Source organism: Tiliqua scincoides, chromosome 2, assembly GCF_035046505.1.
Source record: "Tiliqua scincoides isolate rTilSci1 chromosome 2, rTilSci1.hap2, whole genome shotgun sequence".
Lineage (NCBI taxonomy): Eukaryota > Metazoa > Chordata > Lepidosauria > Squamata > Scincidae > Tiliqua > Tiliqua scincoides.
Window position 1 is genome coordinate 227,229,038 of NC_089822.1, and position 14,388 is coordinate 227,243,425.

The 14,388-nt window shown below is 44.1% G+C and overlaps 1 protein-coding gene across 1 annotated transcript in view; it reads left to right on the forward strand.

The window, feature by feature from the left end:
• Positions 1 to 14,388, forward strand: part of PLXND1 (plexin D1) — a 187,940-nt gene that overhangs the window by 55,153 nt on the left and 118,399 nt on the right. The window contains exons 3-6 of the mRNA XM_066612970.1: positions 1,989 to 2,120; positions 3,785 to 3,885; positions 8,866 to 8,995; positions 12,645 to 12,819. Of these exons, the coding sequence (XP_066469067.1) occupies positions 1,989 to 2,120; positions 3,785 to 3,885; positions 8,866 to 8,995; positions 12,645 to 12,819 (538 nt within the window). The remainder of the gene's footprint in view (positions 1 to 1,988; positions 2,121 to 3,784; positions 3,886 to 8,865; positions 8,996 to 12,644; positions 12,820 to 14,388) is intronic.

Genomic DNA, 14,388 nt, shown 5'->3' on the forward strand with positions numbered 1-14,388 from the left:
ATTGTGCCCTGAGTTTGTTAGCAGCACACCTGGAGGGTTTTGGAAAGAGAGGGGGGAAGTGATGAATTTGCAGGAGGGGAAGACTTTGTTTTGTGTGTATCTGCTAATTGCAAACGGATGCAAACTGAGACCTAGAGACTCAGGACTAAGGAATCAGCTTGATTCCTAGTGGAGGGGTGTCCAAATGCCCCAACCTGCATCCCTCCATCTTGCCTAGGGGGAACAGGGGTGGCATCTGCATGTTGGGTGTGTGTGTGAGCAACTCCTCTACTTTGGGGTGAGTTGTAATCTTGCTAGGTGTGGCTGCAATCCTTTCCACACTTTCCTAGGAGTAAGTCCCATTGAACACAATAGGACTTACTTCTGAGTAGACCTAGCTAGGATTGTGCTTTTTGTATTACAATAGCAGCCAACAGAGTACCCCCCCCCCCCCCAAAAGGAGGAAAAAGGGATGGCTGAAAAAGAATGGGGATTTTTTACTTTTAATCAATTTTTGGAGACAAAGCCATCAAGAGTGGCTTTTTTTCTTTTTTGAAGGGGGAGGAAAAAGAGAAAGGTGAGGATCTTTGGTTAAGCTGATAAGACCCCAAGCCTATGTAGGTCTACTCAGCAGTAAGCCCCATTTGAGTCAATGGGGCTTACTCCCAGGAAAGTGTGGAAAGAATTGCAGCCACACCCAGCAAGATTACAACTCTCCCCAAAGTAGATGGGGCTGCTCTCACACACACACCCAACATGCAGATGCCACCCCTGTTCTCCCTAGGCAAGATGGAGGGATGCAGGCTGGGGCATTTGGACACCCCTCCACTAGGAGCAGACTGGTTCCTTCCTTCCCAAGCAGCCTTGACCAATCCTAGGATGCCCAGGGCAAGGGGCACACTGGGAAATGTAGTCCTTATGGCAAGGTTGCACATGGAGAGAGCTCCATGATGAGATGCGGAACCTCTGCCTGTCTGCCTGCCCAGCCAGCCTTCTCTCCTACCTCCCCCCCCCCATGTTTCACACTGCTCCACCCACCTCGTTCTCAGCCTTGGAAAAGCAGCAAGTCAGGAGGCAGCATGTGCAGCTGAGCAGAGCTCAGCAGCAGAGCACCTGCCAGCCACCCCTCTCCCCGAGATGCAGCACCTCCGCACTCTTTTTTCCTCCAGCCTTGACGAATCCCAGGATGCCCAGGGTGTGGGGCACACTGGGAAATGTAGTCCTTGGGGTGAGGTTGCACATGGAGTGAGCTCCATGATGAGATGCAGAACCTCTGCCTGCCTGCCTGCCTGCCTGCCTAGCCAGCCTTCTCTCCCACCTCCCCCCACCATGTTTCACACGCCCTCCCAGCCTCATGCTGCCCCACCTGCCTGGTTCACAGCCGCAGAAAAGCAGCAAGTCAGCAGGCAGCACGTACAGCTGAGCAGAGAAGAGCACCCTTTCTCCCTGAGATGCCTGGCGACACCCTTGGAGGCTAGCCACACCTCACTAGGGAGGCGGGATGCACAGATTGAATACCTCAGGGTTAAGGTGAAAGAAAGTAATCATGGCAGCTTCTGCATTAACTTCATAGACATTGAATTTCATAGATTTTGCAAAATGTGGTCAATGTCATTACTTGCTGCATCCTCTTAAATTGTTCTATTATGGACATTTTTCATTTTTCAAACTCAGGGTGCAATCCTAACCCCTTATGTCAGTGCTTTCCAACACTAACATAAGGGCAATGCAGCTCTGAGGTAAGGGAACAAACATTCCCTTACTTTGAGGAGGTCTCTGTGAGTGACACCCAACTGCAGAATGCAGCACACATCCCATTGGCACTCCTATGTCAGTGCTGGAAAGTACTGACATACGGTGTTAGGATTGCGCCCTCAGTCATTTATCATGAAGTGCACCATCTGTATTAAAATATCATAGGGAAACTGCTCAATTAATATTTGAACCCACTCTTCTTTATACTCAAAAAACAGAAAGTGATAGTTACAAAATGTCTCCCTACCCGACAGATTAATCTGAATTATCACATGAAGGTGATAAGCAGGAAGGCAATTACTGTGGCTTACGGTGAGCCTGTCCACCCTGTCATGCAGTTTGATCCTTCTGACTCCAGCTACCTGTATCTGATGACTTCCCATCAGGTAAGACTGCTTCACAAATATATCTTCTTTAAAACATGATTTGGGTTTGAGAAGTATGTAAACAGAAGTGGTATAACTATAGTCTGAAGATCTGTAATAAAGTAAACTTTTAGAGCCTTGATTCTGATCACTGGGGGGGATAGATCATGCATTTACGACATTCCATAAACATTTCAGATGACAGTCGTTTACCGAATATAAGCTATTTCGTCCTGTCACCCACACAAATTCTGCAAGGCTTCAACTAATATAATTTGTCTCTTCTCTTGGTCTGTTTCCTTTTCCCCAAAGGTATTTCACTTTCGGGAAATTTATCTGGACAAATGTAGAGAATGCTCTGAATTGTGATCTGGGATCTAAATGGGTTAATCTAAACAAACCAGGGCTATGTTATGAAGGCACATGGTGCAGTAGACTTGCAGAAGCTAAACAGATTTCAGTCTGGTTAGTACTTAAATTCTGTTCAAGAAACATGAGATATAAATGTAATAAACAGAGGAAAACCTAACCTTTGAAAACATGACTTCCTCTTTGCAAAATGCAAATAAGCATCGGTTGCTTGTTAAGGAAACCCAATAACCTGAAGAATTCCCTGGCTGAGAAGTTTCACTAAATATACATTCATCTATATTTCTTGTCAGCTGCCGCTCACAATGTGCTGTAGCACCCAGTAGTTTCACAACAGGGGTGTAGTGGGTGCAGTCAGCACTGGGTGTCACCCTCAAGAGGGTTGACACCACACTGAGCCTCCGTTCAGCTATCTTCAGCACATTCCAGGCTTAGCTGCCTCAGCTGACTATCAGGTTTTTGCCACTCACAGCAAGCACACAAAGTAATTGAACATAAAGTATCTGGGCCAAAACTGGGCTGAAGATCGCCAAACGGGGATAGTCCTGAGGCAGGCTTTTCAAATGTATGCAGTGCAGTAGCCTGGAAGGTCAGGGGTGACATGATTGCATCATTACATCACCCCCAAACTTCTGCAACTCTCAGGCTTCTCAAGTAAGTGCCACACCAGTGGCACCCACCCCAAGGATGCCTCTGGTGACACCATGTTGTAAGCATAACATTGGTGGCTTTAGTTTTTACTACAGTTCAAATGGTAGCTAGTAAAACTGTATCAAAATACTGCTCCATCTGAATGATGAAGCCATGTTCCTAAATTTTATCTTACCTCCATCTTAAGGATAATGTTAGAAAAACCTCTGGAAGAAGAAATAAAGAATTCTTCTTACATATTCCCTTTCCAAATCTTAATGTTCAAGTAGAAAACAGATTCCATCTTCATTACAAATGTACATATTTCTTGCCCTTCCCTCCAAAGGATTTAAGATGAGTACAGTACAGTAAAAGAATTTAAATAGATAGATAAAAGTAAGTGCTATCTTGGAAGTGTAAACGGTGCTAAACTGCTACTACCCTTTTATCTTCCACAAAACAAAACCCAATGCAAAAGTCTTCCATCACTCACCAATAGGTGAGAGATCAGATATTGGTATGTTTTCCAAAAATGGAAATGTCACAGTAAAGTGTAGCAACCAAGCACCACTTTCTCTATGACCCCATTTGTTAAGAGTCTTCTTGTCTTCAATTAGCAGTTGAATGCACCTTGGAAGGTGTTTCTTTAAATGTTATTACTGCCTTGGGTTTTCTTTGTCGTACAGATAGCCCGAGTGAAAGTAGCTGCCTGTTATCAACAGACTACATGTACAGAGTGCTTGGCTGCAGCTGATGCTTACTGTGGATGGTGCACCTTGGAGACCAGGTAGAATACTTTGGTACACTACAGGCATCTTAGGGTCTAATCCTGAACTTGGCACACCGGCTCACTGCTGGTACACACTATCACAAACATGCCATAAGGCACGTTTGCAAGTCTTCCCACAGGCCAAGTGCCAGAGCTAGTCCAGCATGAGCTGGCACTGGGACAGGTCAAGCACTGGGCCCGCGGTTCATTGCCTGGTGCTCCATGCAAAGCACCGGGTGGTGGAGAGGTAAGATGGGATGGGGAGGGAGCGGGGAGGAGGTGTTCTGGAGCAGATGAGGGGAAGGCGTGGCGGGGGAGGGAGAGGCCCATGTCAGGTCACGCAGCTAAAGTGTTGCCTCAGAATCAAGTAACCCCACTGTGGGGCTACTTCCCTTACCCAGGGGAAGGCGATGAAAGTCCCCTGCCCCCAAGGAGCTGCTGGCGGCTGCCTGGTGCACTCAGGATCCTTCAGTAGCCATTTTGGTGCTGTGGGAGCCCCACATGCCGGGCAACTCAGGATTGGGCTGTTAGTTTGCACTTTTCTGGGGAGAAACTCATTGTCAAATTTTGAGAGATTTTATCAGTCTTTTCAGGGCCCAATCCTGTCCAACTCTCCAGTGCCGATACAGTTACAATGCATCTCCAAGGTAAGGGAACAAATGCTTCCTTAGCTTGAGGAAGCTTCTATTATTGCCCCTGCACTACAGAATGCAGTGCACACCCCTTTGGCATGGCTGCAACAGCGCTAGAAAGTTGGAAGGGATTGGATTACCACTCTGCTTCTCATCTTATGACAGTATTAGGTTTGTTGACATATGTTAGTAGCTAATTCTGATTTTAAGATTTTGAAGCAGTAATTTTCATGTCTTAAAAGCTAGGCATTGAAAAGGCATTTGAGAAACTTTTTATAAACAATTTAGGCTTTTTCATAAGCCTAATCGTTTATGAAAAAGCAATTCATACACAGTTAAAGCTGTACAGTATACAAATAAGCATTAAGAGACAACCTTGAATTTGACAAGATTTGAAAGATAATAAAAAAGCTGTGCAATCTCTAATTAAAATCAGTACTGAAGCACTTTGTATTCTGTGTTTCTACTGTTTGCTGTAAAATTTATTCTCCATGAAGAGACATACCAAGGTCCTTTTAAAGGCTTCATTTGAGTAGGTGGTAAAAATTCTGGGAGTATTTCTGTGATAACACAAATATCTGAGAATTTAAGTTCAGCTGAGATCTGACCATCATTACAAGGCTTCTGTTCCAGGATGACTGGATTATTGAATACTAGCACCTCTTATTCATTTAAAATGTTTTTTATCCCACTATTGTGGGCACTCAAGACAGCTAACATAAAATATACATTAAAGTCAGTTTAAAACTATCACTATTGTTTATATAGTGAAACACCCACTATTATGGGCACTCAAGGCAGCTAACATAAAATATACATTAAAGTCAGTTTAAAACTATCATGCAACATTCTAAAACCAAATCAAGGCGCAAAAGACAATATTAAAACAATACTATTGTACAGTATTACAATACAATAAATATTGTACAGGAGAAGCCTGTCCATAGATACTCTCTTCCTAAGCCATGAAGGGGTTTAAATATGAAAACCAGCATCTTGAATTGGGCTCAGAAATGAAAAGGCAGTCAGTGCAGATGCTGGAGTAGCTGTCCAACAGAATCAAACCCTTGTTCCAGTAACCACACAGGCCACTGCCTTTTGCATGGAAGTTTCAAGGACAGGTTGCATATAGAGCATGTTACAGTAATCTAACTAACAGCCCAATCCTGAGCTGCCCAGGGTGCCCAGGCTCGGCTGCACCGAGAATGGCTGCTGCCGGATCCTGCACGCCCTAGGCTACAGCGGGAGGCTTCTCGGGAGAAGGGAAGCAGCCCTGAAATGGGGCTACTCACTTTATCGCCGAGCAAAAGGCAAAAGACTTTACGCCGAGCCCTCCACGAGCGCCTTGGATCCTGCGGAGCTCCACAGACCTGCCTCCCTCCCTCCCATGTCATGCCTCTGCATCACACCTTCCCCCACCCTCTCTCTGCCCCCTGCTGGGTTACCCCCTCCCTGGAACACCTCTTCCCCGCCCCCTCTTACCGTACCACGGCTCAGTGGTCCATGAGACCGCCAAGCCGCGGAGGCCGGGCAACCGCCCTGCGCTAGCCCAGCACCAGCTCGCGCTGGGCTAGCATGGGTGGGAACCCGGCAGAGAGGCTCGCAAGTGTGCCTTACGGCATGTTTGCAACAGTGCTCAGCAGCATGAAGCCATGCTGACGAGGCCAGAATTGGGCTCTAAGATGTCACTAAGGCATGGACCACTGTGGTCAGACCAACTCAGGTATGGCTGCAGCTGGGAGACCAGCCCCAAATACCTCTTCAGTATTAGGTGGAAAGGGCTGGGTATCATCAGCATACAGATGACACCCCACTCCAGAACCTCTGATGATTTCTCCTTCCATTGGTTTCATATAGATGTTAAACAGCATGGGGGTTAAAACAGGCCCCTCCAGCATCCCACACCCCAATGTCCAGTGTGCCAAGCAGGTATCCCCTACCTTTTGAGACCTATCAGCCAGGAAGTAGCATAACCACTGCAGAATTGTGCCCCCATGCCCCAACTCAGCCAGTCGCCACAGGCGAGTGTCATGGTCAATGGAGCTGAAAACCACTGCGAGATCCAACAAGACCAATAGGGATGCATTTCCCCTGACTCCTCCAGGCACAGGTCATCAACCAGGGTGACCATTGTGTTCTCCATTCCAAAGTCTGTCCTGAAGCTAGATTGAAAGGGATCCAAATCATATGTTTCTTCCTGGACTCTCTGAATCTGAGATGCCATCACCCACTCAGTCATCTTGCCACAAAAAAGAGAGGTTTGAAACTGGCCAGAAATTATCTGACACATGGGATCCAGGGAATGCTTTCTCAGGAGGGGATGCACAACTGCTATTTCTAAGATGCTTAGCAGCTCCCCCTTCTCAAAAGGTGTATTAATTACCCTCTCCACCTACTTGGTCAGACTTCCCAAGGAAAATCCAATAAATCTTACAAACTCAGAATGCAACAGCATTCTGTTGTAGGCCTCATATGAGTATTCTGCCAGGCCACAGCCCCAGGGTTCCACTGAACCTCAAGACTGTCTTCACTGCCATCAGTACATCACCCCTCAGATTTAAACTTCACCCTCACCATAGCAGCTTCTGAAGCAACTAGAAAAGTCACAGTACTATTGCGTGTTTACTCAGAAGTCCTCTATTCTCAATTGAACTTAGAGCCAAATTATGCCTTGCCAAAAATGTGTAAGTTGACCTTTTCTTTTTTAAATAGCATACTGAGGGGGGAACCATGACAAGGGTAGGGGTACACTAGAACTTTGCCCCACCACAGTTCAAACTCTGATTGCACCACCCCTCATGCTATTTGCAGAAGGAAAAAAAAGACTTCCACTACTGCCAGTAGAAGGTTTCTGTTTTAAATGGAAATAGAATGTCCATAAGAGAGCACAGCACGGGGCTCTTCAGTCTAGAAAGAAGTTGCCTGAGGGGGGACATGATTGAGATATAAAGTTATTTAACCCAATATACTGAACGGTGGTGTTAGGTAGAGGTGTTAAGCTGCATACTATCTGCCAGTGGAGCTAGTGTGGGGGCACATCACACCTGGTGGCACACAACACCTCATCAGCCACTTTTTCAAGATTGCATCCAGTTAGCCCCATCTGTTTCACACCACTTTCTCCATTAGCTCAAGATGTGCATAGCTGAAGCCAGGAGTAGCCAGGAAGCTCCCCTCATGGGGAGCAACCACTTCCTGAGCATTTCCATCTAGCGCCTAGCACCTCTGCCAAGGAACTGTGCAGAACCACAACTTGGTCCTCCATCCATACTTCTCCACACTATTATAAAATGAATATTTTTGGATCTGCTGAAGCAACCTTTGGTCACACGCAGAAGTACTTTCCTTGAAACTGAACAGTATTTCCAGCTGGCACCTCTAGGGCATTGCTCTAGAACAAGGGTGCCCAAACCCTGGCCCGGGGGCCACTTGCGGCCCTCAAGGCTTCTCAGTGCGGCCCTCAGGGAGCCCCCAGTCTCCAATGAGCCTCTGGCTCTCTGGAGATTTGTTGAAGCCCACACTGGCCCAACACAACTTCTCTCAGTGTGAGGGCAACTGTTTGACCTCTCGTGTGAGCTGTGGGATGAGAGCTCCCTCCACTGCTTGCTCTTTCACATCTGTGATGCAGCAGCGGCAGCTAAGGAAAGGTCAGCCTTGCGCAAGGCCTCTTATAGGCATTGAGCTATTGCAAGACCTTGATTCATTCATATAAGTTCATCTTTAATATATTCATTTATGTAAACGTATGTAAATTTATTCAAATTCTAAATGTAAATTAATTCCTTATTTCCCCGGCCCCCGACACAGTGTCAGAGAGATGATGTGGCCCTCCTGCCAAAAACTTTGGACACCCCTGCTCTAGAATACACTGGAGACCTGGACCAGAAGGGAAAATGGAAAATTCTTACTGAATTCTCCTTCTATTTGTTTGCCTACTAGTTGTCCAGTGCCCACCCTATGCTGGTATCTACCTTTGCTTATCCTTTCCATTCTTCATCAGTAGAGATAGTTTTCAGTGTTTTTCCTCTAAGAACTTGCCTTTTATTGGATGGATTTGGAGAACACCCCAGAGAACTGAAGAACCATCAGGCAGGCAAGTAGAAGAAGAATTCCCAGAAGGTAAAATTTCCATCCAAAATAATAGGAAAAAAGTAAATAGCTAGCTAATGTACACTATCTTCTATGAAACTGTTTAGCCAACAGAGTTCAAAATTTAATTTCTGGTTTCCGTGTAGTTTTTCCACATCAGATGTGGAAAAATAAAGGAAAAGTGTAATGTGTGAAGTAGCCGTAATTTCTGCTCTTGTGCACTATTATTGAAGCTAATATGCTGATATCGTGTGGATCATGTTTTTAATTATTTTAGGTGTTCCCTGCAGCACGAGTGTGCTAATTCTGATAAACCTAATTACTGGATAAGTGCAAGTGAGGGAGTGCAGCAGTGCCCCTCAATGACCATATTACCCTCAGAAATAAGCATTGACAAGGAGAACCAGGTATGTCAAATGACAATAGCACTCTATATAAACTAAATTATAAGAGATTGATATTTTTGCCATGTTAGTGCTTCCGATAGCCCAAATAAAATTCAACAATTCAAAATTTTCAAACTTTTTACTATGTGAAGCAGCAAATGCATTTAAAATATTTAACTTCATAAACCAAATAAAGTTACTAGGAGTATCTGTCCAGTACAAGTCATACTGTCAAAACTAACACTATCCTTGGAGCCCCATTTGGCCCAATAGGGAGGAGATGACATACACAGTTCAGGGTCAACTCGGAAGAAAGTGCAATAAAGACAACATATGAAAGGCAACAACTGAGAAAACCTGCTCAAAGTTAATTTGGTTGCAGACAGACTTAATAACTGTTCCCAAAGGCGAACTGGTTCAAATCTGTGAAAAACCTGAAGTAGAAATTTTAAAAATTCATCAAAGAACTTCAAAAATTATATTTGTTCACTGCTCAGAAAGAGTACAGGTGTGCACCCCTTTGCGATGTACCAGCTTACGCCAGGATCGCATATCCAATGACCACATGTGGTCATGTGGTTGTCGGGAGGGGAGCACATCCCACCCTCTAAATGTGAGGGGAGCTCCATTCCCTCCAGAGGTCGTCTGAGCCTCCCAGAGGCCGTGCATGTCAGAGCACTGCCTCTGCAAGGTTCAGACTGAGGGAAATTGCATCTTTCGCATGATTTCCAGTTTCCTCCATGAAACTGGAAGTCGCGTGAGAGACACAATTTCCCTCAGTCTGAGCCTTGCAGAGGCAGCGTTCTGACATATACTGCCTTTGGGAGGCTCAGACGACCCTCCAGAGAGGAGGGGAGTAGAGCATCCCCTTTGCTGCGGAGGGTCCACATTGTGTAAAGCGCTGCTTGGCGACAGGGATCGCGGTCCCGATCCCTGTTGTTAAGTAGCGCACGACTGTATAACTTAAAGTCATTTTTCCAGATTTCGTTTCTGGTAAAAAAAACCCTTGATGTGGATCCCCCCTTTTCTTTAATAAAGCCAATAAATATTGGCACATCAAGCTACATATTACGTTAGACGTGCACTTGCAAACCTAGCCCCCCCCCCTTTAAATAGTAGCCATGGGAGGGTCCAATCTGGATCTTGATTGTAAAAGAGGTTAACTCCCCTATTTTTCCAATGAACTTTCCCTCTTCCCCCCTCCCCCCCAACAATGCTGTTTGTGTGTCTGGAGGGAAACTATATAAGCTATAAGAGCCAATAATGGCTATCCTCTTGTAACAAATAGGTGGTTTGGTTTGATTTACTTATGGAAAATGGTGCAATGGAATAGGGTTAGATCTTCCTCTATTGCACTGCAATTCCAATCTCCTACTCCCACTGACTATGTTTCAAAGAAAAAAGAAAACAAATTCAGGCCTGCATATGTAATTGACCAGAGAAGTTAGCCAACAAGTAAAAGTTTAGTTCCCAGTCCATTACCACAAAGAACAAAAGTAGAAGGAAAATTGATTAAAAGTTTGGGAGAGAAACCGAGTGTGGTTCTTGTTAAAAATCTCAAATATCATTTCTGATCTTATATATTATTGACACAAGTAGTGTGGTGTCATTCATTGAACCAGATTCTGTCTGTGTTTTTAAGTCATGCAGGGTGTGTGTGTGTGTGTGTGTGTGTTTGAAGGTGAGCACTGTGAAGCTCACCCAAAAGCTAAATCTTTATCTCTTTTTATTGATTATAATTTCTTGTTTTTTATAAAAATAAGAACAAATATGGTAATATATCAAGCTAATAATATTGTAATTCTTTAGGACTGGAAAGGCAAAGATTGACTACGGGCGCAATCCTAACCCTTTATGTCAGTGCTTTCCAGCACTGGCATAGCGGTACCAGTGGGATGTATGCTGCATCCTGCAGTTGGGTGATACTCACGGAGGCCTCCTCAAAGTAAGGGCATGTTTATTCCCTTACCTCAGAGCAGCATAGCCTTTGTCAGTGCTGGAAAACACTGACATAAGGGGTTAGGATTGCACCCTATATGTCTTACAGGCCAAGTCACAAATTGATACTTGGATCCATGGCACTAGAAGCTGTGTGTGTGTTTTTTTGGCCAAAATGGCCATTCTGAAGCCTGCGGAGGCTGCGGGTAGACATGCATGGCCTCTGTGGTCTTCAGAAAGCCCTCTAGAAGTGACCAGAGCCCAGCTTCAGTCACCTCTGGAGGGCTCAGGTTGTGCCAAATCTGGCTCCACGTGGGTCCAGGGAACCTGTGTTGAATCAGGTCCGCAGATACGGAGACCCCACCTGTACACTGCTCTGCCTTTGGTCCTCTTTTGGTAGAATGATTTATAAACCTTCAAATAACTAAGCTAAACAACTACTATCAGTTCTCTTTATATGTGAATTCACTATCCACAAATTCACTTATCTGCAAGGGACAGAATTACTACCTACCTCTCATAACCTGCAACTCTGTTCTTGTTATCTGCCAATTCAAAACTGGCGATGATGCCAGGGAAGGAGCCAAGAGACAGATGGAGTAGGAGGACGGGTGAAGCAATCCCCTCCCCACTGCTGAACTTTTAGGCCTCATTGGTGGGCAGCAACCTTCAAGTGAGTCAAGGGATAGCCAGCATGGAGGTGGAAGCATTAGATATTGGACACGTTGATAATTCCTCACTATCACCCAACCCCATAGACTTCAAGTTAGGATTCAGGTTCATAAAGTTCATAGAGTGTACGGTGAAGAGGGTCTCTTGGAACCTAACCCCATTTTTCCCATAGGCTCAATGATTCAGTATCCACGAATTCAGTATCCACTAGGTTTACCAGGAACCTAACCCTAGCGGATATTGAGAACTGACTGTATATAAATATATTTAAATAAATATGTTTTAAAACTATATCTTTAACTTAATTTTCAAATGTCAGAGAAAAAATGGCAATTAATCTAAACCTCAATGTGATATTATTAGCCCCCTTCACCTGTATCAGCAAGGGGACAGGAAGTGGTATTTCATCTCAGAGAGCAACTAGTTTATAGTGACATGTCACTGTATCAGGTGCATGTGCTCATGTTCAGATATATCTATTGAGGTTTATCATCAGATGCAAATAGTTACAGGTGTCTGTCTGAAGCATCTGATAAAATAGTCTGTTGCTTACTAAAGTTTATGCAACAAGCAATTAGACACATTATGAGCAAGAACAAGCCTGTGCACAGTTATTCAGAAACAAATCAGCCAGGGTTGTTTCCAAAGAATTGAATTTTCTACCCCCCTTTCCTCAGAATGTCTAAAAATAGTGATCGGAACCCACTTCCAGTTTCGTGATCGCAAACTGGAAGTGGGTTGCATTCGCTATTTTTAGACATTCTGAGACTTGAGGAGCCCCGTAGAAGTATCCTTGGGCTACTCACTCCCACCAGGAGGCCGACGCTGCCACGGGCAAATTTTTAAAAAACCTTTTCTTCCCTGGCAGCAGTGTGATCCTGGCAATCATCTCGTGGCCTTCACTATCACCCTGCCCCTTAATGGGGCAGAAACAGGGTTTCCCTGGCTGGAACATCAGAACGTCCCAGTTCAGAAACCTCTGTCTCAGATAGTTAATTGAGTTTAAAATCCCACAAATCCTTTACTGTATCAATAACTTGCTTTTTTTGTCCATGTTTAGGGCATGATAATCCAAATACATGGAAATATTCCAAATCTGAATGGAATGGAGATGTCTTGTGATTATGGAAATAATATCTACACTGTAGCAAAAGTTCCTGCAGACTCTTGGAAGCAAATTGTTTATTGCAATTTCCTTCCTAAAAAGAAATATCCACCTTTTCCACCCAATCAAGGTATGTGTTATTGGTAAAGTTAAAAAACAAAACAAAAAATAACCCCTGTACTTTGCAACTGTAATATTAACAGTATTAACAGTATAATACAGATGAAAAGTCATCTTGTTCAGTTATTCCAATTTAGTTATGCAATAAAACTGAATTTCTGCAGTCATGGAATGTTGTATTGGAAACTGATTTAGAAATGAGTATCACAGCAAGATAATGGAATGGGTCATGGTTAAAGAAGTTCTGTAGACCAGTTTCTTCAGAGAAAATGTGTTGAAAATTATCTACAAGTTCATGCGCACAAAAATGTCATTAGATATATAGAGGTTCCAGCCCATTGTGTTGAAGAGGATATGGGTGAAATCATCTTCTGCACCTATGGTGATTATTGGCAACAGATTAGGGAGGGTAAGTGAGAAGCTAGAACCAAGATAGGAGGAACTTTTGTTGCCTTCCTCCCCATCAGGGATGTTAAAAGCTGATCCCCAAATGGCTAATCTGGCGAGCCTAGTGGATTCCCATCACTTTCAAGCCCAATTTTCCAGAGGAACTTTGTTTAAACCTTGGACTGTCCTTGCAGGGGTAACTACTTATTTAAGACTCGGACCTTTGTACTATCTTGGATTCTGAGCTCTCTCCTTTCTAAACTTGAAACTCTCTTTTTGTAAATGTTTAAAAACTGTAGTGCAGTTTTCTGAAACATTTCTATCTAGTACCTAGATAAAACACATGGAATTTAAAAAAGCAGGTTTTGATAATTGGAAGCAGAAGAGCCACTGCATAAAAACTACATACAAAATGGCTACTTTTAAATAACTTTAATAATGTACTCTGTTTAGTTCAGGCGTAGTTTATCAATCAGGGTCAAGAAACTGTATTTAATAGAGTTGCCAGATCAGTCAGCTAGAAAAACACTTTTTTAAAACACACCCATTGCAGTAGGAGAAAAGGCAAGTGCTTCTCATCCCTTCTGCTCTCTCGCCCAGGGAATCTCCACTCTTAAAATTCAGATGGCAGAGGTAGCTGCAATCAGCACCATTCAAACTACCAAATGCTGGCCATTGACATCAGCAGGGGCTCCTGTCCACTCAGCAGCTGTGTGTTTCCATGGTACTGATTACAGCTCCCTTCACAGAGGCAGGTAACAATTTAGCCACTATGGGGATTAAGAATGTGATGTTAGAAAGGATGTGGTCACTAGGGTCAGGAGGGAATGGGCAAGAGGAGTTGTGGCTGTTTTTTCTCCCATTGCAATGAGAGTGTTTTTAAAAAGTGTTTCTATAGCTGATTGATCTGGCAGCTCTTATCATGAAGATCCAGGATGCTTTTCATACATGGTTATTTAATTGCCCATTGCCGAACATGACTGCACATAAGCATGTGGCTCCTAGACATACAGTCCAGATATACATCGGGTTAATTGAGAACATAGGAAGCACCATACCTATTCTGATACTCCCTCTTTTATATGATAACACCCGTGGAGTAAAGGGAACAGAGCTTGGTGCCCCACAGTGATAGCTCAATCATAGTGGAAAGATTTTACCTATGTATGGTAGTTTGCACAGTTACTTCATA